The sequence below is a fragment of the Bos indicus x Bos taurus genome, chromosome 6 (genome assembly GCF_003369695.1).
Source record: "Bos indicus x Bos taurus breed Angus x Brahman F1 hybrid chromosome 6, Bos_hybrid_MaternalHap_v2.0, whole genome shotgun sequence".
Taxonomy (NCBI): Eukaryota; Metazoa; Chordata; class Mammalia; order Artiodactyla; family Bovidae; genus Bos; species Bos indicus x Bos taurus.
The window spans coordinates 94,236,494-94,263,485 of NC_040081.1; the positions used below are offsets into that span (position 1 = coordinate 94,236,494).

The window sequence follows — 26,992 nt, forward strand, 5'->3', positions numbered from 1 at the left end:
AGGCTCCTCTGTCCATGGGATTCTCCAGGCCAGAATACTGGACTGGGTTGTCATGCCCCCCTCCAGGGGATCTTCCCAACCCAGGGATGCAACCCGCATCTCTCATGTCTCCTGCATTGGCAGGCAGGTTCTTCACACCAGTGCCGCCTATACCCCCTTGAGAATTACTGAACATCCACCTCCATAACACCTCTTTTTTATGTCATATTTATCATGCTCATTATCCTGCATAGCATCGAGTTTTAGCATGGATATGGGCAAATCAAGTTTCAGTTTAAAATCCTCATCTGACGCTGCTGACAACCTCACAACAGGATAATGAGAGGCATTTTTACCTTCTTTATCAGAGACGCTATCTGTTATCATAAGCCACAACCCAGAAAACAAAAAGTCCTTTTTCAGTGCATGAGTCCTCTTGCACTCTCATTGTTCAAATGCCTTAGCATGGCCCTCAATTCAACACTCTATCTACAAAATCTCTGTTTGTGTACCTCTAACTCCAGATTGACTGAAGACCCCTTTGCTACCCCGGATAAAATGACCATTTCCATATTAAGTCCCTTCCATCCTTCATAGAGTAGTCTACCAACTTTCCATTCCATTATCTAGAAACTTTAAAACTTTTAACAATATAAACATTACCACCCAGTTGAACCATTCATGCTTCATCAATTTGGGTTTATATGTTTATTTTGGAATTTTTCAACTACCCCTCAGAAGTGTTGATTTCTTAGGGGCAATATCATTTCTCCCTCTTTAAAAATATCATAGTGCCTAATACAGTGCTGTGAAAACAACAGATACTAAAGACATGATTGAAAGTGAGTTGAAGGAACTAGTTGAGAATGTTTGCAAAGGCTCATAGCCAACCTCTAAATTTATTTTTTTAATGGAGAAAAAAGATGTAAATGATGACTGATAAAGATTTCCATGAAAATAAAATATTGCTAGTTCCAAAGAAAATGAAGTATCAAATGTCTCTTTTGACCAATAAAGTCCAAGAGCTAATGAACTCAAAGACAGATGGGAAAATATAAGCCCATGCTAAGTTTCTTCATCTGGGAAATAAACTTGATTCACTATAGGTCCTTTCCAAAATGAAAATTCTAATAGAATGATAAAGACAAAATATGTATCACAATATTTCCAACAGGTCTTTTGCTTCTATGCCTTTACGTAATTAAGTAGGCCATATGTCTACATGTATTTGTGTTCACCTTATTTCAGAAAAGAACATTAGGGTTTGTTTTTCCAATAATGTGTAATTAATTGTATGTATGACTAAATGCATGACTTATTATAAATTTAAATTGATTTTGAAATCCTGGCAAGTATACTTTCTACATTGTTAACAATGGAAAAAAAAACCCTTAAAATTCTGCATAAATAAAAATTTGATCTTGTAGATTAAGAGACACAACCACCACCACAACAAATAACAGCACTTTCAGAAACTGAAACAGACCCAAGGCTCATCTGTGTGCTGTTAATACTATTAACAATAACCACATTTTATTGGTGCTGGCATATGCCACACACTCCATATTGCTTCCATTTTCATAATAATGCTATGCAGTTACTATGTTTATTTTAAATATAAGGAAAGGGAGGCTCTGAATTCAGTAACTTGTCCAAGGATATACAGAGAAAACATTAGAATTAGTATTTAAACTCAGAACGCTGGTCCACCTACCTCCAAACTCTGGGTTCAACTTTCTCTGGCACATGACATTCTCTTAAAATAAAGTTTGGATTGCCAAGGCAAAGGGTACAGGAGAAAAAGTTTAAGATGTGTTGAGAAGTACATTACTTGGTGGGATGGATGGATGGTTAGATAGATGAATAGGTAGATGAGATAGATAGAGATAGACAAACAGATATAAATCAATATTTATGGTAACTGTATGAGACAGATGCTATCATCCTCATTTTATAGGGATATAACATATTAATTCATATGCCCAACATCATTGCCCTAGAAATGTTGGAACAGGAAATAAATGTTGTGTGTATTTGATGTTTGTAAATGCTCCGTCTGGCCATTGTACCACACAGGCTCATAAGTAACAAAGGAGAGTGAAAATAATCTGAAGTCATTCAGTCCAAAAGCCAAAAATGGCGAAAGTCTGTGTCCACTGATGTCCCTACATTTCAGTAAAATTAGTGCAGGAGAAAAGGAAACCTGATTGTTGTCCAAATACATTAAAAATAACAGTCATGAGAATCCCATTCTTGTATTAAATAGTGCAAGAACACTCATCTCAGAAAAGGATGTATTCGTATGCACCATATTTTATGAGAATTTGCAGATTTTAAAAGGCATAATATTGCCTAGTTGCCAGGATTTTTTCTACTTAGCATCCTTCAACTCGATATTGAAGATTCTGGAAAACACTTTCACCACTTTATGAACCATATGCAGAGTTTGATTCTTCTCCAATTTTTTTTTTCATTTGTTATTATCATCATCAGAGAGGATTATATCTCATCTACTTAGCTGCTAGAATGAAGATTTCAGTTTGGAGGAGAGCCGATTTTAAAAAAAAGAAAAAGTTAGCTGCTTCAGGCAACAGTCCTTTTGATCTGCTCATTAACACTTTTCAAATGTTCGAGTGATGTGGGCATTCTTTGCGCTAGAAAATGTCAGCACTGGAGCCTGCAGCCAGCTTGATGCGATCATATGTTCCGATATTCAGAAAAGAGTGAAAAGAACTGTCAACAGTGAACTGCCTTAGATTGAAAAAAAAGATACTGTGTAATGACTGTAGGTCAAGTAGTATTTCAGAAGTGACTCTTGCCAGTGACAGAAACAAATGCCCAATATTTCAGCAATGTCATCTAAGTACCTAAGGGTCCACAGACTTCAAGAACTCATTCTTAGAGTGTACAAAAACTTGTTTAAAATACATGTGGGATTTCCTTTCACTCTTCCCTTTCTTTTTGGATAAGATCATAGAACAAGTGCAATGCCTTTCCTCTCATGAATACAAAGTTCTCTGACATTAGTGTTTGGGAAGTCCTTTCCAAATCCCACAAAGTGAGTTGCTTTCAACAATGAGACCAAGATATGGTCAGGTTATCTGCCTCCCTTTCCTTTCCTCCCTGACAGACTCACCAATGTTCAAAGAGACTGCTTTGAATAAACAAATAATAGTGGGAAGTCTGGACAATAAATATAATTTTAAATGCCTAATGAGGACTGGGAAGAACGATGTGAGAGTGTGCTTTGAAGGGTTGGGGAGCACGCATGCTCAGTCCTGTCTGACTCTTTTGCAACCCCATGGACTGTAGCCAGCCAGACTCCTCTGTCCATGGAATTCTCCAGGCAAGAATTTGCCATTTCCTCCTCCAGGACATCTTCCCGACCCAGGGATCGAACCTGCGTCTTCTCTATCAGCAAGCATATTCTGTACTACTGGGCCACCTGGGAAGCCCCGTGAGAGTGTATTCTCCTGGAGTTAAGTAAAGGTACTGCCGTCAAGATAAATAAACTAAGACTGGGAAGAGTGTGATAACCTGTTTTGTAATGATGCTGTGTTGGAAAACATCACCATAGAACCAATAAGTACTAACATCACACTCTATTTCAAAGGGGCAACCAAACATAAATCATTTTAATTAATGGTGCAAGGAAGGCATATTAAAATTTAAATTCCTTCTGTTTTATTGTGCATTCTTTAAAAAAAAAATCAGGCTGCTCTCAAAGTAACTCAATAAAGGCACCAAGAGCCCTCCTCAACAATAAAAAACAAGTGCAATGTAGAAGCATTATTACTATTTAGAAAGAACAGCACAGCTGTTGCTGGCTAAGAAAACGATTCTATATAGCTCTAGTCAGATATATCCTCATCATGAAAGCCCAGCTTACTTGTTAGTAAATTGGGCTTTAAAAAGATAAGTTTTTAAAACGGTTTTTTAAACAGATTTATGAGATCTTTATGCAATGTCTTAAATGGACTGAGGAAAAATGAGCTTGCGGTTTTCCCTTGTGGATGGAGAACTTTGGCCAAGGACACTAGAGCAAAGTGAACATTTATCATTTCCGGCATATTCAGATATTTATTTGCAGCTGGATAACACACTCTAACTGACAACACTCCAGAAAGTCTTTGTTTGCCACCTCATTAGCCTTACATCTGTAATTTTGCAGAATGCCCAGTTCTTCCAAATGATGCAACTGAAGGACGGTCAGTTCTGCTATCCTGGTAGTGAAACAAACCTGCCGTAAACTCCACACATCTTATGAGTTAAACAATGATGCAAAGAGCCGTATCTTCTCATATTTCCCTCATGATTCAATACCTGATTGTTTTTAACTTCTCCCCTTTTTTAATCTAAGGAAAAGGAAGGATGCTGCTGACATCTTTGTTATAGAAAAGCAGTTGTAAAGGATGGGTGTGAGGTTATTCAATGAGTAGGAAACAGAATCATAAACAGGTTGTGAGAAATTACTTTAGACAAAAATGAGAACTTCCCCCTTGATGGAATAGTTTGCAAATTCAACATACTCTACAGTTCACCAATGATAGTGCCTAAAAGTTCCACCTTTGCATAAGGGTTCCACTATTATTACTACTATTACTATTACTACAAGATAAAGTTCTCCAAAGATCATTGATTTAGATCCTATTTGCCATGGAAAACCTAGGCACACAGAGGACACAAATCTGCAACATTTTAATCTGTCTTTAATGATATCACCTGTCTCTTTTATCCTTGAATATACTCATTAAATGAATCGAAAGATTTAACATTTCAAAATAAGCTCATATTAAAAGCATCATTGGTAGCCAGAGATTCTATTTGGGGAGTTTTTTTCTAACCTTTTTTATTCTATGTTCCTCTTTGGCAATCTGATTATAGGGGACCAATAAACCCCTTCCTAGACTAAACAAGCTAAATTAAAATACACAGGATTAAAAGGAACCCAATTGTACTGAAATGTAACTGTCAAATCTACTTTTAAAAACAAGAAACCAGATCTGTGAAACAGAAATACTATGTGCTTCTTTATTAATTCATCAAATAATGAAATATAATAGTAGGTCTAGGAACTATCATGATTTCTTAAAGTTTCATTGACTTACAATAGTTTTGCATGTATAGCATAGTGGTTCAATATTTTTATATCATAGACAGTTATAACAATACAACTATTGTGTCTGTTCCATACATTATATCCTCATGACTAATTTATCTTATAACTTGTATTCTGGACGTCTTAATCCCCTTCACCCATCCCTCATCCCTTCCCCTCTGGCAACCACTTGTGTGTTCTCTGTATCCATGTCTTCTGTTTGGTTATATTTGTTCCTTTGTTTTGTTTTCTAGGTTGCACAAATAAGTGGAAACATATAGTATTTGTCTTTCTCTCTCATAATTTTGAAATAGTGGATATCTGAATATGAACGGGACTGTACTGGTTTCTACCATCAAATAACAAGCACCCTGAGAAAGCTGACCACGGATCTTTGCTGTCAATGGGTTCTAATATCATATATGTCTTGGATACTTCTTAAAATAGGAAACCTCTTTCTTCAACAAATCCCTGTCACTCTGAAACAGTGAGTAAATTCTACTCCGTATATAAAGCATTACACGTATTTACTTGACAGTTGACCCAAAACAAAACAGAATGGTAACTCTAATTTTAAAGAACGCACATGGGTTTTAACTGCCACAGAATCACTGCAAATATTTTAAGAATATTTCCTTGTCTCCCATCTTACAACTTCCTGTACTCCATAGGCAGGTTTTGTAATGAGTTGATCCAAAAACATATTCCATAAGAATTCCCCCAAATCAATAGCCCTGAGCAGTGATCCCCAGCTCTGGAGAATATCAGAATCATGTAGGGAATCTGTTAGATCTTTAATGCTGCAATAACAAATTAGCACACACTTAGTGGCTTAACACAACAGAAATTTATATTCCTACAGTTCTAGATGCCAGGAGTCCAAACTGAGTCTTATAACTAAAGTCTGGTGTCATCAGAGCCGGTTCCTTCTGCAGACTCCAGGGGTTTATCACTCCTTGCCTCTCCAGCTCCTGGTGACCAGCATTCCTTGCCTAGAAGCTGCATCACTTTGGTCTCTGCCTCCATGGTCACATTGCCTTCTCCCCATCTAAGGTCTTATCTCCTCTGTCACCCTCTTATATGGGCATAGTGATGGTATTTAGAGCCAGCTAGGTCATTCTGGGGAGAAGGCAATGGCATCCCACTCCGGTACTCTTGCCTGGAGAATCCCATGGACGGAGGAGCCTAGTAGGCTGCAGCCCATGGGGTCACTAAGAGTCGGACACGACTGAGCGACTTCACTGTCACTTTTCACTTTCATGCATTGGAGAACGAAATGGCAACCCACTCCAGTGTTCTTGCCTGGAGAATCCCAGGGACAGGGGAGCCTGGTGGGCTGACGTCTATGGGGTCACACAGAGTCGGACAGGACTGAAGTGACTTAGCAGCAGCAGGTCATTCTGGATGATCTCCCTATTTCAAGATCCTGAATTTAATCATATCTGTAAAGTCTCTTTTGCCATAGAAGACAACGATCATGGACACCTTACCATAGGGGCTATCCTAAACCACACTGATCCTTGGAGATGTTTCACCCAACTACCCTTTCCCCTGGTGTGAGAGAGACACCACAGATGGAAATCTGAGAGCAGCTACTCTGAAAGCCTTCCAGTTACTAGGAGCAGAAAAAAAAATCCAGGCTAAGACATAGGTAACACTGTCATTGCTGAGTCATTAATTAGATATCTGTGAAATTTTAATCTCTGAAACATGAATGGTTACATTATTTCACAAGATATTTTTTAAAAATATGAAATGATTCAATGAAGAACCCTCTGTTCAGGGTTTTTTTTTCCATTCCAGGATTTCTATCTCGATAAGAGCTTCTAAGCATATGATTCCCAAGGAGGTGATGGCTGACATAGTCTAAATGTGCCTGAAAACAGACATTTTAAGCTGTTTAATCATATTTCAGTTGAAAGACTAAATGTTTGTCCCAGTACTTAAAAGACACTCAAACAAAAGAAATTTACACAACACCAAGCTGAAATAAGGACTTCTCTGGTGACTCAGACAGTAAAGAATCAACCGGCAATAAGGGAAACCCAAGTTCTATCCCTAGGTTGGGAAGATCCTCTGGAGGAGGGAATTGCAACTCACTCTAGTATTCTTGCTTGGAGAATTCCATGGACAGAGGCTACAGTCCATGGAGTTGCAAAGAGTTAAACACAACTGAGTGACTAACATTAAGCTGAAATAAATGCATTTCATTTCCTATTAAAAAGAATTATTACCGGTAATAGCTGATAGTCAAAGTTCAAAATAATCCCTAATAACGAACGCTGTTAACGATTAACTAATCATATTCTAATACCAGCATTGTGGAAATATGTTCTCTAAACATAATCAAATAAATAAATATCCTGCAATTGTACCATCATGGTACACCTTCTGTTATACTCAAGATCTTGTTTTTCATAAGGTTATGGTTTCCTTTGACCCTTCCTTTTCATATCACCTTCTCATCTTTCTCTAACTGATTTAGCTTACTTGTTATATTCCAACTCTCTATACTTCGTTAGAGATACTTTGCTCAGGCTATATCTTTTTTTTAAATACAAATGTTAAAAGGTTACACTCCACTAACAGTTATTACAAAATAATGGCCATATTTCTTGAGTTGTGTAATATACCCTTGTAGCCTAACTTATACCCAATAGTTTGTACTCCCCACTCCCCCAATCCCTACGTTGCCCCTCCCCTGCCCACTGCCATGTCTAAGGCTCACTGTCTATTACTGGCTTGTATTTCAATAACTGATGGGTCTCAGTTGGATAAGACTTAATCCCCACCGGGACCAGATCTCAGCACCATGTACAGCAAGTAAAGCTTCTTTCAGGGGATCAGTGATCAAATCTTTCCAGTGTATTCTCCTCACCCCTGGGGTGAGTTCAAACGTCCTCAAAGACATAGGAGGTTCATGCCTAGATCCTAAACCATCTTTCACCACTCCCCTCCCTGGCATGTTAGACCTCAGCCTAGGACATCTCAAAGCCCATCTGAATAACTTGTAATTCCACACACACCTCATAGGAAATGTCCCTCATCAACTGCCAAAGTCTTGTTCAATATTCAAAATCAGTTTGGAATCGGCAGCTCCACCCAGTTTCCCTGAAACAATCCCTCAATTCTGGCAAATCCCTCTTTCCTTTGTGTTCCTGACATGTGTTGCTCCTGGCGTACTCATGAGCCTCCATTCTCAGTTTCTCTACCATTCTGTGCTTCATGCTAAAATATGAGTTTCCATATCATATGGTAGTCATTTCTGAACCCCTAATTCCAAGCCCAGCACTGGCTCAGATTACTAAGGGCTGAATGCAGAATGTTGCCTCTACTTTCTCTCTGCTTTTAAATCTGTGTTTTTAGGGAACATTTGTTCTGATTCATTTATGTGCTCAGTCGCTCAGTAATGTCTGATTCTTTGTGGCCCTGTGGACTGTAGCCCACCAGATTCCTCTGTCCATAGGATTTTCCAGGCAAGAATACTGGAGTGGGTTGCCATTTCTTACATTTTCTTACTGACCCAGGGATTGAAGCAGCATCTCTTATATCTCCTGCATTGGCACATGGGTTATTTACTACTAGCACCACCTGGAAAGCCCAATTCATTTATTTTTAGATCTAAATGTAAGTTCATACTCAAGGCTATGTAGTCTATATTTCTAAATGTAAAATATGGATGATTCTCTCTATTAAATAAGTTGCAGAAATTAGTAAGCATTCATGATGTTTCTGTAAATAGGAAGCCCTCCTGACAGCCTAAAAACACACCTTAATGGTGTCCCTCTGCACCCTGCATAAAGAAATATAATTCCTGATTTCCAATCTGCAGAGTTTCAGAGATGGAATGGATCTATTCTCACTACCTGATGATCGAATCCATGTGACGGTGAAGACTTCATTTGATTACATCAACTGTTGTGGTAAAGAAACTGCCTGCCAAGCAGGAGACTTGGGTTTGATCCCTGGGTTAGGAAAATCCTCTGGAGAAGGAAATGGCAACCCACTCCAGTGTTCTTGCCTGGGAAATTCCACCGACAGAGGAGCCTGGCAGGCTACATACAGTCCAGGGGGTTACAAAAGAGTCAGACACAACTTAGCAACTGAGCAGGCATGCAGCAACCTCACAAAGAAGCCCAGTTCATTCTTCGCAAGTGTCCTTTTAAAAAACCATATACTTTGACACTTTTGAGCCCTCTGGTCAATAGTAGATGAAAATGCAAAGTAACAAAAGAATGAAAACCACCCCTGTGAATTTTAAATTAAAAAAGTAAGGAGTACAAATCACATTAAGGCACCTTTTTGCTTTTTAATTTGAGACTCAAGAAAGTTAGCTCGTCTAAAAATCACCATATCTAAGATAATCAAGGTTACAACAGGAAACTGAGCAGAAATTGCTATGCAGGAAACTGATTAGTTCAGCAAAGAGACAGGATGCTTCATGTCTCTGCTGTTGTCTAAATTAATTCCATGCCTCCTCCGTGGCCAACTGCTCTGAGATAAAGGACTGCAAAGTTGCCTCATGAAAGTGGACTGAAGTACAATGAATAATAAATGCAGAAGTAATACAAAGCACTGCCTGAAGTTGCAAGGAGTGGAAATCAGTCAGCAAGGGTGAGAGGGGAAAAGAGTCAGTCTAGTAATATTACGTAAAACACTACTGTGATCCACAAAACATAAAATTCAATATAAGGTGCTGATAAGAGGATATCAAAATAGGTGGTAGGCATGCTTTGAAGGAGTGCTTCTTCAGAATAACCTTTTCTATGAAGCCTGAACAATCCAAGTTATATTGCTTGAACTGTGCTGATGTTTGTTACTCAGAGTTCCACCTTGTGACAGGCAGAATAATGGCCCCATAAAGATGTCCACCTGCCAAAGCAGGAGATGCAAGAGATACAGGTTCAATCCCTGGGACAGGATGGTCCATTGGTGAAGGATATGGCAACCCACTCCAGTATATTTGCCTGGAGAACCCCATAGACAGAGGTGCCTGGAAGGCTACAGTCCATGGTGTCACAGAGAGTCACACACAACTGAGCACACACACACATACATGGATACCCACACTCTAATTCCCTGGAACTGTGAATAACCTGTCTTCCAGGACCAAAGAGACCTTGTAGATGTGATTAGCATGAAGGATCTTGAGATGAGAGATTATGCATGCATGCGTGCATCAAGGTGGGTCCAACCTAATCACATGGTTCCTTGATACTGGAGGTCTTTTCCCAGCTGGGTTTGGAGTCAGAAAGACAAGTGACTACAGAAGAATGGTGACAGAGATGCAACATGCCTGGCTCTGAAGCTGGAGGAAGGGCTTACTAGGCAAGAATGGAAGGAGCCCCTGCAAGCTGCAAAAATCAAGGGAGCAGATTCTCCTCTAGAGCATTAAGAGAGGAATGTATCACTGTCGATACTTTTCAGCTTAGTTTAGCCCAGCAAGACCCATGTTGGATCTGGGATTACATAACTGTTAGGTAAAAAATTTGTGTTGCTTTAAGCCAGCAAATGTGTGGCAATTTGCTACAGTAGCACCAGAGAGCTTGTGTCTATCCATGTTCTTTCAGAGCTTTTACTCAAGCATGAAAAAGGACACAACCTCAAACCAACTGTCATAACTTCAAAGTGACTGTTTCAGATACCTAACATTTGCATGTGACTTATTTCTAAAATGATTTCCCCAAGAGGCAAACAGAAAAAGTCCTGAAATAGTGTATCTTTCAAAGAGATAATGAAACATTCAATAAGCAATGAAAACAAAACAAACCCCAAACCTGACAGATTATCAATCCCTGTCAATGAATCCAGTAGAACATATCATTCAATTTACTTGAAATTCTTTTGTACTTGAGTGGGAAACCCTTTATCCCTATCATTATTCCTACCTTCTTCTCTTCTTCCCCTAAACCTGATTTTGAAGTACTTTCTAGATTAAGTTTTATAGTAAACATTTATTAGCAGGCATGAACAGAATTTCTTACAATGATTAAAACATATAACTATTAAAATTCAATTTTCTAATTGAAACTTTGCTGTTGTTGAGCAATGTGCCACTGATTCGTATTTCAGCCTTAATTTACACCTTGATGTTTAAAAAAAAAAAAAAAGAGAGGACTGCAAATCCTTCTTACTTACCACTTTGCAGCAAAGGGGCCAAAACCACCACATCAGTCCAATACCCAAGAGCAGCAGTAACACCAAAATAGCAATGAGGGCTGCAATCCCAGTAGACTGGAGGAAGCCGAAAACAAAAACAAGGCAGTCAGCAAAGTTGACAGTCAAATCCCAAATATGTACTTTTTAAGGAAACACCAGAAAAAATGATAGGAAGCATAATAATGTTAAACCAGATTGCTAATATATTCCTTTACATTCTTAAATTGTATAAATTATCTTACTACTTATATACTACCTATATTATATTCCATTTTATTATATTTATATAATATACTAAATATAATCTATTTGTATTAAATTCCCTCATTATACCTCATATATATTATGTTAAGACAGGCAAGGATAAGTATAAAACCCTCCCAAAGTGTCTGAAATTACACCTTAAAGAAAAATAGGGGAAAAAAATCACAATTTGGAGTTGTGCGAATGGTCCCGTGCTGTGTGTGCTAAGTCACTTCATTTGTGTCCAACTCTTTGCGACCCACCAGGCTCCTCTGTCCATGGGATTCTCCAGGCAAGAACATTGGAGTGGGTTGCCTTTTCCTACTCCAGGGATCAAACCACGCACTTTCCTCTCTTGCCTTGGCAGGCAGGTTCTCTGCCACTAGTATCACCTGGGAAGCCCCATGAACAGTCCCTATGGTCCCCATCTTTCGTCTCTGGGAAAAGATTATTGTGGCTACAAGCATGATTACCTCTAGGCAGAATTTATGCAGAATTTCCCCAGACTTTTTGATGATGGGCATTATTTCTTCATATACTTAAATGGTAGGACAAGATGAATACCAAAACTCACCAAATAGGTGACAAACCAACAACAGTTCTTGTTGGCAAGTGGTACACAGGTATCAATGAAAGGATGCAATTTTATGCATTCGTATATCAGAGCATCACCCATGCCAGTTCAAGTGCTACCCACTCTCAACCACAAACCACACTGGTGTTCTTTCACTTCCTAATGACAAGCTCCTCCAGCCCTAACACCTCTGTCCTGGGCTCAGCCTCTACCTGCTTCATCTACCAACTACCTATTCATCCTACAGGGCGTAGCTAAAGCCACTTCCTCAGGAAGCCTTCCTCGTACCTTCTGGCTAGAAAATACCCCTTCTTACTGTACATGGCATAGTTCTCTGAACCTTAAACTTTAGCACTTAGCACAATTTATTTATTTGGTTTGCTTATTTATTTATGATGAACTACAATGATTTAATTTGTCTTTTCTGTATTCACTATGAGTTCTAGAAGGCAGGGCCTATTCCCAATCTACTTATCCAGGTATATTCCAGGCCAGGTATGTAAAACTATTTACTAAGAGAATGAACTCCAAAGAAATGAGATGGCAAGAGCCACAAACACAAAGTGAAAGTCGCTCAGTGTTTCCGACTCTTTGCAACCCCATGGGACCCCATGGAATACAGTCCTTGGAATTCTCCAGGCCAGAATACTGGAGCGGGTAGCCTTTCCCTTCTCCAGGGGATCTTCCCAACCCAGGAATCGAACCCAGGTCTCCCACATTGCAGGCAGATTCTTTACCAGCTGAGCCACAGGGAAGCCCAAGAATACTGGAGTGGGTAGCCTATCCCTTCTCCAGCAGATCTCCCCAACTCAGGAATCGAACCAGGGTCTCCTGCATTGCGGGCAAATTCTTTACCAACTGAGCTATGACACAAAGAAGAATACTTAATTTTTAGCATAGAGATCAATTTTCCAAGAGAACAAGGTGTCTCTTTCAAAGGCTTACTCTCTGATATCCCCAGTAATCATGTTTTGTTTGTGTTTTTATTTTTTTTTTAAGAAAAGACTTCAAGGAAGGGAAAAAAAATCAAAAAAATAAATCAATACATTATCTCTGGGTGGGAATTTGGGTCTTCAAAGGTAGGTTTTCAGAGATACACACCATATCATTCAAAACAAATAAGAAGTACAAGCCCAGAAATCAAGACAAGAGTCACATTTATCCCAAGAGCTGATAGAGAGAGAGCCTGGAGCTGAAAGAACCTACCAATACTCATCTTAAAATGGCCTTGCCTTACAAGTGTTAGTCTGGATGTCTAATTTTAAGCAAGCTGTTTAATTCTTAGGGGACTCTGTTTTCTAATCTATACAATAATAAAGTCAGTTGTTCCCAAAGCATGAAATTATTTGCGGCAAAGTGATAACCAGGATATCTCTCTTAGAAAAGCACTGTGCACATTAACATATTTTTAAAGCTCTGAATGGTTTTGTAGTAGGAAAAAAAAAGTCCAGCTTACATCAGCACAAATCAATTTTTGTCTCATAACATTATCAATATCCTACAGAACTAGGATCCCCCAGTATACATTTGGGGAAATGTTAGGATTGATCAAAAAGCTAAAAGACTTTTGGATGTTGAAGTAACAATTTTTCTTAGTAATTAGAACATTTTATGATGGAATTTGAATTGTAATACATAATAACTTATGCACAAAGAGATAATGATTTTTATGTAGACATGCTTGACTGCTCACTCCCTCAGTCGTGTCTGATTCTTTGCAACCCCATAGAGTGTAGTCTTCCAGGCTCCTCTCTCCATCGAAGTTTCCAGGCAAAAGAATACTGGAATGGGTTGCCATTTCCTACTCCAGGGGATATTCCTGACCTAGGGATTAAACTTAGGTCTCCTGCATTGCTAGGTGGGTTCTTTACCACTGAGCCACCAGAGAAGCCTCTTTATGTAGATAGTTATTTGTAAATAACTGAAGAAGAGAAGGTAGGTTTCAAAAGTATTAGTTTAAGGAGCGTTAGCAAAATATTCTTTGTACAGCTTATCAGAAAAATCTTGAAATGTGAGTCATAGTTTCCCTGTATCATCTGTTAGTATATCACAGTGTAAAAAAAAAAGAGAGATTACCATACAGTGACTTGGAAACTATCTCCAAACAAATCAGTTTTCAAAAACATTGATTATTAACTGCATTTCAATTTTAATAAATCCACTAAAAATAACTTTTAAAATAATTCTCAGGGCAACATAGACCATAAAACATGCACTGACTTCAGAAATTTTAGAAGAAGATTAACAATCAAGTATATACATGAATAATGAAAGCCATCCTTTGCTTTCTAATTTTGCATCTGGATATAAGAGGGAATAACCATACAAGCTATTTATATAACTCATGTTGCTGCTGCTGCTGCTAAGTCGCTTCAGTTGTGTCTGACTCTGTGCGACCCCATAGACAGCAGCCCACCAGGCTCCCCTGTCCCTGGGATTCTCCAGGCAAGAACACTGGAGTGGGTTGCCATTTCCTTCTCCAATGCATGAAAGTGAAAAGTGAAAGTGAAGGTTGCAAATTAACCAAAACATACAGCACCAAAATATTACCTAGAATCTTTGCCCTGTCCTGTAATCTATTTTCAGAAGACAACAAAAATAAGTATAAAAACTTCACACACACATACAATCTTCATAAAGCTCTATTATTTACTATTAGCCCACTCTTAAGGCACTTGAAAATGCTACTACATGGTATTTACCATAAAACATTAATTTTAAGAAATGAAAAGACATGCAGTCATCTAGCAACTTCTTCATTACAGTTTAATATAATTAAAGTGTAAACTCAAAATGTATTTATTGATGTAGCCTAAACATCTAAGTCAGTGTCTTGCAGATAGAAATTTGTGTGTGTATATGTGTGTGTATCAGTGAGAGAGAGAAGATAAATACATTATAGAAAATGTTTAGGTAATTATCTAAGTTCTGTGTCCTCAAAACCAAAGGAAGTAATTCAGAGCACACATCAGGATTCTTATGAAAGCACTCAAAGGGCATCTTTCTACATGGAATTCCAAACATTCATGAACAAATCATGCAATGATTACACTAAGCTCTGAAATCAAACAAGAATACAACAGGAAAAGAGTGTCAACGGAATACATAGAAAACTATGATATCCTATGGGAGAAATGTTGTCAAATGTGTTAAATTCATGATCCCACCTTTAAGCTCTTACATAAGACACCCCTGATCTGTGACTGTTCATGTATGGAGTGAACACAACGTTCCCCCCAGACCTTTCCCACAGGAGGATCGAGCCACAGTGTCCATGGAAATGGCTCACCATTTGGCTCTGCTCACAAATTCCAAAAGGGTACTATGAACATTTGTTTTCCCCTTTTCTTAGAATTCAAATCCTATGTTCAGAAATAAAGACACGAAACTAGAGGGTGTGAATATGCTACAAGTTTAGTGGTTAGTGTTTTTTTTTCTTCTTCCTACAAATGTGTCATGAGCAGGAAATTCAGCAAATCATACTGACAGAATATAAAGTAGATGGGCTAGCCATGACAGGCAGTCAAAATTCTTGCATTTTCTTTCAAAAATGTCCCTGTGAGGAATACTCACAAAACACTGTGCACATCCAGATGTAAATATCATTTTGTACAATAATATTATCATCTCAACTGATTCTGAAGATTAGTATACAAGAAAACTATGAAAATATACACTTTCCACAGACCTACAGACTTACTCTTGATCATATTTAAGTTAAGCATGGTGGAGAACAGGTCACAGTAAACAAAGAATTGAATGCAACTGGAACTTGCCATAAACACTTCCCTGGATGCCCCAGTCCCAGACATTAGCTCAGTTAACTGGATACAAATCCAGGCTTCCACAGTTCCTTTGTTTTGATTTGCCAGAGCCATTATCAGAACATGAAAGACCTCAGCAATGAAAGGGAAATAATTTCATAATTCAGATAACTTTATAAACAAATTAAGGAAAAAGGCCAAACACATAGACTTCAGTTCTATGAGCAGACACTGTGCTGCAAAGTGCAAACTTCAAAGTCAGATGAAACCAGATCTGATTACATAGAGATCTGTATCATAGGGAGAAACTAAAAGCCTCTCACTTCTGTTTAGGTGTGATACTCTTTAAACAGTAGAGAGTTAAAAAGCTGCCAAAGCTATGTTGTGCAAGTCTTCATGAAGCCCACAGGTTAGTTAGAGGGACAACCCTTGAACACACAATCAAAAATGTGAGGAGGATGGAAAGATGGTACCATAGAAACGGGGCAAAGAAGGAACTAGCCTGCACTGGGGTTCTCAGAGGACCTCCTGGGGAAGTATAAGAAAGCCCAGGAAGAAGTGCGGGTCTAACGAGTGGCTTCTTGCAAGCACAAGAAAAGACAACTTTTGGCTGGAAAACAGAATCTGAGGGAACCTGAAGCAACTGAAGAAACTAATGAAACACAAATTTCTGGAAAGCAGGAATCCTCTTTATTACACAGAGAATTGGGTTGTTGGGTTGTTTGGGTTAATACCTAACAAATTTGTTGGACGACCTTCCAAGTAGCCATCTGTTGGATCAATTCTTCCTAACTATAGTTCTGAACAAGTAGCATTTTCAGATGTCTATAAAGACAAGTTAGCCGAGGAGACCAATTAGAGACAGTACCTTGGGGCTTCCCTGGTGGCTCAGATGGTAAGAAATCAGTTTGCAGTGCAGGAGACCCAGGTTTGATCCCTGAGTTGGGAAGATCCCCTGCAGAAATGAATGGCAATCCACTCCAGTATCGTTGCCTGGAGAATTCCATGAAGAGAGGAGCCTGGCTGGCCACAGTCCATAGGGTCAAAAAGAGTTGAACACAACCGAGCGACTAACACTAACTAACTAACTCAGGTGTTGGTCAAGGCTGTGAAGCCAAAACTTTTTGAAGTTTCAGTTGGGGACAGAACCCTGAACTTGATTTGGGGGTAAAAGGAATATATTTTCTAGTTGTCCTGGACGCATTCAGTCTTCGAACTTTACCTGCATCTAACTTCCTTTTCTTTATTCAAAGCAAGCTATAGGGTAACAATGAAAAACTGTACTCTGCCAAACAGATGTGAACTTCTAGTGAACTTCTAGTCATTAAAGAAGTATAAAAACAAATCAGAGTTACTACTGTACTTGCAAAATAACTACAAGAAAAGATGAATCACTCAAAAATTTCAAAACTTTGTGACTAGCATGTTGCAATTTATCTAGAAAATAATTAATCACAACAAGCACATTAGAATAAAACAGAAACAGAAAAGGGGAACTAGATCTCCACAACTCCATTTCCATGAGTTGAGAGCTTGGGAAAGAAAAAAAACAGTCATAAGATAAGTGATGATTTCATTTACTGGATTCTTTTGAAATATTCCATATCAGGCCAAATCAGCTCATCAATTTCATAAGATACCTAGCAAGCTAAAACAAATATTTTACATTACTATACAGCTGGGAAAATTGAAAGAAAAATATATTACATGAAATTCAAAGGTTAGTGTACATAGTTGGTTGAACATAGCCATGCCCATTTGTTTATATATCTATAGCTGCCTTTGCGCTAATGGAAGAGTTGGGGAGTGCAACTGTATTGCCACCAAAGCTGAAAATAATTACTATCTGACCTTTTACAAAAAAAAAAAAATGCCAACCTTTATCTTACATAAATCAGATCAGGACCTGGTAATGAATGGAAGATTGTGCAACAGGGGCAGACAGACAGGTTCAATTCGCAATTCTAGCATTTACTCGACTATGAAACTGAGCAAGTAATTTAACCTCCAGACTCTCCAGGCTCCCAGTCTCCCCTTTCTTGGGGGCGGTGAAGGCTGAAATCATTTAATATTCTGTGCATTAAGCTGTGTGTACCCTACTGAGAGTTAGATCCACTTACGAGAGGAAGCACCTTCTACTGTGTTTGCATAGACAGGCACTAAAGATTGGAGGTGGCTCTCTGTGTTCCTAAGTTTTCTCATCTGTAAAATTAAGATCATAATAACAGCCTTCTCTTCAGTGGTGAGAATTACATCATAAAGTGCTGAGCACATGTGCAAGGCTTAGCAGTGTCTGGAATGTATCTCTTGCTCAGAAAATACATTCTTAGTGTATTATTCTAAAAGAATCAGAAAAGCAGTGGTTCCAAAGGGGAGAACAAATATCTCTCACTGCATTTTTATAAACAGAGACACATTTAAGAGACCTTCTGAAGAGACAAATGAAGAGAATGGACTCCCTGAGGGCTTCCCTGGCTGTCCAGTAGTTAAGACTCTGTGCTTCCAAAGCAGGGGACATGGGTTTGATCCCTAGTCAGGGAACTAAAATCCCACATGCTGCCTGTTCATGGCCAAAATTAAAAAGAAAAGAGAAAGAGAGAGAGAGAACAGACAGCCTAAGTCTAAGCCCTCCTCAGACGCTAAACTTAAATCTCTTAAATCTAAACCTTAGTATCCCCACTTCAAATATATAGGTACTGTCATTCATTCCTTTAACAAAGAATTTGGAGCACCTGCCTTGTGTGAGCACCAGGCACCAAAAGGGAGGCAGTGAGCAAGCCCCAGACTGCAGAGAGGCAGAGAAGTAAACAGGAAATTACAGACCAGTGACATAAGTGCCTTAGTAGGACTGAGCCCAGATGCTCCTGGAGAACAGAGGGGATTCTTTATTTGTGGGATTTCCACAAAGGATTAATCAACTGCTAAGGCAATGGTATTTTATTTGGTGTGACTTTCAAATGCCTATGAAGAGCCAAAAACATCATCCTAGAATGAATAAGATTACTAACCTAATTACCAATATCTGAATATTTCAAAACATTCCCTAATTATCATATCCAAATATGCCTGAAAGGCTAGGTATCACATAAATACAATGCCCACTATTTATTATATCATAGTATTACCCACTGTCCTCTTCTATTCTGAATAGAGATGTAATGCACACATCCACTGGTCCTTTCTCATCAGCTCCAGTCTCACTTTCCATATCGATAAAAGGGTAATATTACTACCATCCACAAGGAGAAGAGGGCAGCAGAGGATAAGATGGTTAGATAGCATTACTGACTCAGTGGACATGAATATGAGCAAACTCCAGGAGAGAGTGAAGGACAGGGGAGGCTGGCGTGCTGCAGTCCGTGGGGTTGCAAAGAGTCGGACGTGACTTAGTAACAACAAAACCAGACATATTTGAGCTTGAATAAAAATAATGACTAAATCTAATGAGGAAAAAAAGAATCATCCCATGGTTATGTAAGTAAATACTTATGTTGTACATCTTAAACTTATACAGTGCTATATGTCAATTATATAAATAAAACTGGAAAGAAAAAACTCTCTAAACTTTGTCTCCACAGAGTTAAGATCAACCTCTCATGAACACAGATTTTCTTTCCTTCATTCATTTTTAATATGACAGCTCTGTGTACTAAAGCTGAGGAATCACAGACTTGTAGGATGAACTCTAAGCTCTTTTTTTTCCAGGTTGTTGATAATCTGATCTAAATGTTCTATTTTCAAGCTTTCCTTCCACTGTTTTTACTCCAACCAGAATGATCCTGAGACAGACATGGATCCCAAGACCCTCTGCTGCACAGTGCTGCAATGCTCATACCTAAGCCTCTCCTCCGGAGAAGGCAGTGGCGCCCCACTCCAGTACTCTTGCCTGGAAAATCCCATGGATGGAGGAGCCTGGTGGGCTGCAGTCCATGAGCTCGCTAAGAGTCAGGCATGACTGAACGACTTCACTTTCACTTTTCACTTTCGTGCATTGGAGAAGGAAATGGCAACCCACTCCAGTGTTCTTGCCTGGAGAATCCCAGGGATGGGGGAGCCTGATGGGCTGCCGTCTATGGGGTCGCACAGAGTCGGACATGACTGAAGCGACTTAGCAGCAGCAGCAAGCCTCTCCTCCAACAACAAAATACAAAGAAACTGTAAGGGACTAAAAATACATGTATGCATGCACAGTTAGGGCAAATTTTGGACAAAAGATACAAAGATACCAAAAAACCGAACTGCCACTTCTGAAGAGTTGGAACAAAAGCAGGGTATTGCCCAAGCCTGCTGCACACAACACCACCTAAGGGGTGGGCAACCACCTAAGCCACCCCACTGGCCCAAGCCCTGGACACACCACTACCCTCACCCCATAAAAGGGACAAACTCCCTGCCCAGCAAGCAGGAAAGCAGAGGAACTTCTTGTGTGTTCTCATTCTCCCTTGCTACAACAAGGGCCCCAGTAAAATCTTGCCTGAATTTCTTGTCTAGCCTCTGATCAATTTCTATTGATGAAGGAGGCCAAGAACCCTGGTAGGTAATAATCCTTTTAAAACACTGTCATACAATGTCATCACTGCAGATGGTGACTGTAGCCATGAAATTAGAAGACGATTACTTCTTGGAAGGCAAGCTATGCAAACTGAATGTATTAAAAAGCAAAGACATCACTTTGACAACAAAGGTCCATATAATCAAAGCTATGGTCTTTCCAGTAGGCATGTACAGATGTGAGAGTTGGATCATAAAGAAGGCAGAGTTCCAAAGAATTGATGCTTTTGAACTGTGATGCTGGAGAATACTCTTGAGAGCCCCTTGGACAGCAAGATCAAATCAGTCAATCCTAAAGGAAATCAATCCTGAATATTCTTTGGAAGGACTGACATTGAAGCTGAAGTTCCAATACTCTGGCCACCTGATGTAAACACCCAATTCACTGGAGAAGAACCTGATGCTGGGAAAGATGGAAGGCAGAAGGAGAAGATGGAGACAGAGGATGAGATGATTGGATGGTATCACTGATTCAATGGACATAAACTTGGGCAGATGGTGAGGGATGGGGTAGCCTGCCATGCTGTAGTCCATGGGGTCACAAAGACTCAGAAAGACTTGGCATTGAACAACAACAACCATGTCACCTTCCAATGGCTCCCTGTTTCATTTAGAAGAGAAACTCAAGTCCTTACAATGACTTATAAAACCCACTATGATCTCTCCCCTCCCTCTACTCTCCTCTACTCATCTCAATCCTCCTCCTCCCCTAGCTGCCTTTACCCTACACATTGGCTGCCTGTTCCTCTTTAAGCCAGCCAGGTACAGTCCCACCTTAGGCTCTGTTTTAGCTGCTCCCTCCACATAAACACTGTTCCCTTACATGGTCTTCAGGGCTTACTCCCTCACCTTCCTCAAGTTTTCCCTCAAATCTCTTCTCATTGGAAATGACTGAGATCCCTTGTTTAATATTACAACATGTCCCCACACTCTCTCTCCATCTTTGATACAACTAATGTCCCTTTTTTCTGAAATCACCTTACTGTTAAACCACCTCTAGTCACATTCAGTTCAGTCGCTCAGTCATGTCCAGCTCTTTGCGACCCCATGGACTGCAGCACACCAGGCCTCCCTGTCCATCACCAATTCCTGGAGTTTACTCAAATTCATCTCCATTGAGTCGGTGATGCCATCCAACCATCTCATTCTCTGTTGTCCCCTTCTCCTCCCACCTTCAATCTTTCCCAGAATCAGGGTCTTTTCCAATGAGTCAGTTCTTCACATCAGGTGGCCAAAGTATTGGAGTTTCAGCTTCAGCATCAATCCTTCCAGTGAATGTTCAGGACTGATTTCCTTTAGGATGGACTGGTTGGATCTCCAGGGACTCTCAAGAGTCTTCTCCAACACCACAGTTCAAAAGCATCAATTCTTCAGCGCTCATCTTTCTTTATAGTCCAACTTTCACATCCATACATGACTACTTGAAAAACCATAGCCTTGACTAGACAGACATTGGTTGGCAAAGTAATGTCTCTGCTTTTGAATATGCTGTCTAGGTTAGTCATAACTTTTCTTCCAAGGAGCAAGTGTCTTTTAATTTCATGACTGCAGTCACCATCTGCAGTGATTTTGGAACCTAAAAAAATAGAGTCTATCACTGTTTCCACTCTTTCCCCATCTATTTGCCATGAAGTGATGGGACCAGATGCCATGATCTTGACTCTCCTGAAAACAAGCAAGACCTAGAAAGACTTCCTCTTTCTAGGAAATATACAACCTATAAATTACAAATGGGTAATATAACTTCAGCATCCCTGTACATGGAAACTGTGTCTGGTTATAAGATCCAGATAAAGATCCTATAACCACACTTGAGTGGAAGAGAGGTAAAAAACAAAACAAAACAAAACAAAAACAGCTAGAGGTACAGAATAGGAGGGATGGAGAAAGAATGCCATTTCAGTGAGGGAACACTGAGAAACCATAAACCACAAATGTTTGTAATCTCAACCACATCCTGAGGGACCAGAAAATATACAAACTGCAACATCCACAAAATCTACAAATTGCAACATGAATTGAAGATGAAAAGGCCGGGGTTGGGGTGGGGAGGGCCTAGCTATTTTTAAAATAAAAAAATGAAAACAAGTGTTGAAAAAGAGGTATCCAGGGAATTCAATAATGACCCAAGAGTCCATATGGATGCTGTTTTCCCTGCAATGTTTTCTTACAAGAAGAAATAAACTATCTCTATACAGATAATATTGAGTTGCCTTTTTTTTTTTTTTCTGGAGGAAGGATGTCTCTCAAAGTAAAAGATCAAAATGTAAAACCATCTCATGAAATCATGAGATGTGGGACAATGTTTAGGTTTGGGATTTTGGTCTTTTGAAGGGCAGGAATTTTTTTTTTTTTTGCTCTGATTTATTTATTTTTTACAAAGAAAACGCAATCATAAGACTAATAGCCATGTTATCAGTTCCTTTTAATGCTTTGTGTTTTCATGTTCAACAATCTAATATCAAGACTTAAACCCCCAAAATTAAGGAAAACATTGTCTTATCAATGGAGTTTACATCTAAAAATACTGCATTTTAGGTCCACTATGATCTATGATACAAACCTATCACCTCAATTAAATTATAACTTCAATATAGTTTTAAGCCAAGATATTATCAAGCTTTCAAAATCAAATTCCTTACTCATGCAAAAATACCAACATTAAAATGGACAAAATAATAAGCTCACTCATTAAGATGCACTAATAATTTCAAAACCATGATAAATGTCTTAGATACTACAATGCAACCTTCATTAAGAGAAGACATTACTTTCTTTATAGTTATTGTTTTAATAAAAAAAAATCTTCATTTGGAAATCATTCTCCTACCTTATTCTGATATGACTTTCCAATTTTATAAATGTCAAAACACAACCTATACTCGCTTAAAATCCCTTTTAAAATGAAACTAAAGGAAAATGCAGAACAGTCTACAAGTGCAAGTGTTTCCTCGAGACGGTCTTCAGTGTCATCCTTGTACTTCACTGTAGTGTGCAGCGACACCGAAAGACCATAAATTATTTCTGCGTAGAGTTATTTTTAAAAGGTAACTTTATGCAAACTGTGACTTACACATTCTGTGGCTGTGACTATTAGTGAACTCGAGATGACAGACTTGCCTTCATTAAAACTCACTGAAACATGAAGAGTTCTGAAAGAAAATGAAGAAACAATAATTAACAATGAATTAAAAAGTAGAGCTTTGTAGGAGATTTTTCTTTCTTTAAATAATTCAAAAGTAACCAGAAAGTCTACTTTAAAAGTCAAGTGTCTGGTCAGTTAGCTTTTTTCTTTCTTAGTTCCAGCCCTTACTCAGTAGCTAGAGGCAAATTCCTTAAGTGATTCAATTGTTTCCAAAAGAGGCACTAATGTAAATAGAAACAGGAAAAATTCCTATAGTCGTCCTTTTAGTTTAAAAATGCTATCTTTCGGACAAAAATTTAATTTAGAAGAATTCCTTAATGCAGAAAAATGCTGAGATTTTTCAGGTTCACAAAAATCTTTTTAAAAAGGAGAAAAATCGTTCCATCCCACTTCGCTTTTCCCTGTCTGTAGATATTACAATTATTATAAGATCTTTGTTTAAGAATATAAAAATAACCAACCATTCAAAGATAAAATACAGAGAAAGTGATAATGAAAGACAGAGATAAGCTGAATGGAAAAAAATAATACATGTAAATATCTGTAGGCATTTGTTGTAAATACCCAAGATTTTAACATATCCTGAAAAAGGCAGAGAAAAGAGAGAATAATTTTTGTCCATTACTGAGAACTACTATAATTAAAATACAGCTCTCATTTTGAAAATATGATTTCAAATTATAATTTAAAATAATTAAAATTTCATTAATTCAGGTTTTATTATAGTAATTCGTTAATTGGGATCAGTTGGTAATTTTTTTTTTCATAGCTTTAAGAAAATGGCAACCCACTCCTGTATTCTTGTCTGAGAAATCCCATGGACAAAGAAACCTGGTGGGTTAAAGTCCATGGGTTCGCAAAAGCCAGACAGGACTTAGCGACTAAACCACCACAGAAGATAGCAAAGAGGGAATAGTGACAAGGAGATTTTTAAAGGAAACAGCTCTTTTCCAAAAGAGTTTACAAAGTATATTACCTATAATAATCAATATACCAAGAAAACAAAGCTATCCATTCACTAAAGTGAAATAGGCAACATTTTGTTAATCTAGCTTCTATATCACACCATGCCCCAGTGTTCACAAAATATTATAAGGTCCAAGAATTAAGAGCCAGAAACTTTGCCTTAATTACTCTGGATTAGTAGAATCTTATTAAATTTATTAGAGTTCTACTCTAGGCCTTGAATTGTGTGTCAAACACTATTAGTTATAGACAGAATAAAACAGAAGCAATCTCAAGCCACTGGTAAGATTTCCAATAATGATGGCAGAGATGACAAATATTATTCAGTTCCTGCCAGATGCTATCCTGGGCATTTTATGATATTATCTCATTTAATTCTTATAACTCTTAAAGTAAGGAGTTTCACAGTTTTATAGCTGAGGAACATAAGGCCCCAAAATGCTAATTACCTTGTCCAAAGTGGTAAAGACAGGATTCTTACAAATTTCGAGTTCTTTCCATAATACCACTGAGGCTTGAAGAAATGAAAGTTCTTATTGTGTTTTTCTTTTTTATTATTCTCTCAATGTGATATGTAGCTTGGGTTTTTACAGTGCTAGAGTCTCCAGGAAAGATAAAACTAGTAAACTTCTAGCTAAACTCTTCTTCAAAATTCAGGATAACTCCTATTAAAAATATTCCCTGTAAATTATTCCCTTCAAAACATTTTGTTTTTAAAAATATGTTTAACTAAATCCAGAAACAAGCAAGAACTTAGGGTGTATATGTCAACTTTACTGAACTTCTATGAACTTCCAACACAGAATGAGAAGTGGCTTATTTAGGAAGGTAAATTTAAAATTACTTGCTTATTCTGCAGAATTGAGTGCCTTGTTTTGTTTTGCTTTTTTGAAGACTAAGCATAGTTGAATCCAAAAATAATGTTTCCTAGATCTTAATTCCTCCACTCTAAAGCACGCACCAGAAAGCATATGACACAGAAGGCATGGTTTTGGTTTGGGGCAAGATTTATTTGAGTCATAACACTGCATGATTGTTGCAGATAATCTTATTGATTCAACTTTGAAGGGCTCAGTAGACATTGACATAAATTGTTCATAATCTGGCAGGTAGAACTCACCAGACATGAACCAGTTCTCTAATTAACAAAGGGAACATTCAAAACATTTAATGATTATCCAAATGGAATAAAAACAGAAGATATTTTTACAACAAAGTTCACTCTTTTCTATAGTTCCCCATAGCATGCTGATGAGCTCTTGTAGGCAACCAAAACAATTGCATATTATTCCTAAAATCTGTCCAGTATCATGTGGTTGGTGAAATAAAACTGAGTTAAGTCTCCACAGACATGGAAATCCACCTGATGATTCTTTGGACACATGGATTCAGTTGAAACAATATAACCTTCCCCTTCCTGAGGGCAGTAGTAGCATTATCAAACTATTACCATTAACAACAATATTAATAATGATGGCATTTGTCGATTCCTTACTATGAACCTGAGAGAGTTAATTCTTAGGTAGGTTGATAAGGAGTCTGGGGCCCTCAAGGAGGAGAAAGGGGTCCAAAGCCATTGGGGAGGAGAAAGGGGTCTGGAGTTCTCCAGGAGGAGAAGAGGACAAATCGGTTTTTTCTACATTCCTTCATCTTAGTCACATAAAATGTTTTTTTCTTTAAGCCCAGAGTTAATGGCTCAAGGGTATGTTTTTCCTTAAGCTCTGTACTAAGGATTATATAACAATAATTACTAAGGATGTATCTTGCTCAACGACATGCTTCTCCCTTTTAACAAGGACCTTCTGACTAATCTTGTTATCTTTAGATGTATGCTGTGGAAGAGGGTCAAGATCTATGCTGTGGGAGTGGGTCTGGTAAAAGTATGTAAGACCTCCATTAGACTAGCAAGGGGGGCACTCTCCATCCCCCTTCCAATATATATGTCAGAGGCTTTCTATGTACCTTTTTATACTTTAATAAAACTCTGCTATACAAAAGCTCTTGAGTGATCAAGCCTCGTCCCTGGCCCCGAAGCTAAATCTTCGGAGATCGTGAATCTGACATTGTTCACCATAAGCTGTAAAACCCAATGCATTACGCATCTTCTCATTTAATTCTCACAACAATCCACTGAGGGAGGCTATACTATTATCTGCATTTTCCAAATAAGGAACATAAAGCTTAAAAAGGTAACCTGCCCCAAACTGGACTTCTCTTGACTCTGTAGTCAAAGGCTCTCACTTCTATTGCACATTACCTTAATCCTCGATAAATGCTTTAGGGTCTGATATCTAATTTTTGTTCACTGGCAAAACTGTCACTCCTCCAACTTTTTACAACATTCATGTTATTGCTCGTGGTTAATTACATTGGCATTTACTATACAATGAAGAGGGAAATGGCAACCCACTCCAGTATTCTTGCCTAGAGAATCCCATGGACAGAGGAGCCTGGGAGGGCTATAGTACATGTGGTCACAAAGAGTCAGACATGACTGAGCAACTAACTGTTAC

At 38.5% G+C, this 26,992-nt stretch overlaps 1 protein-coding gene across 1 annotated transcript in view; it reads right to left on the minus strand.

The window, feature by feature from the left end:
- ANTXR2 (ANTXR cell adhesion molecule 2) overlaps positions 1 to 26,992 on the minus strand; it is a 179,153-nt gene that overhangs the window by 92,150 nt on the left and 60,011 nt on the right. The window contains exons 11-12 of the mRNA XM_027544859.1: positions 23,442 to 23,520; positions 11,216 to 11,311 (exon numbers count right to left, since the gene is read on the minus strand). Coding sequence (XP_027400660.1) covers positions 11,216 to 11,311; positions 23,442 to 23,520 — 175 coding nt within the window. The remainder of the gene's footprint in view (positions 1 to 11,215; positions 11,312 to 23,441; positions 23,521 to 26,992) is intronic.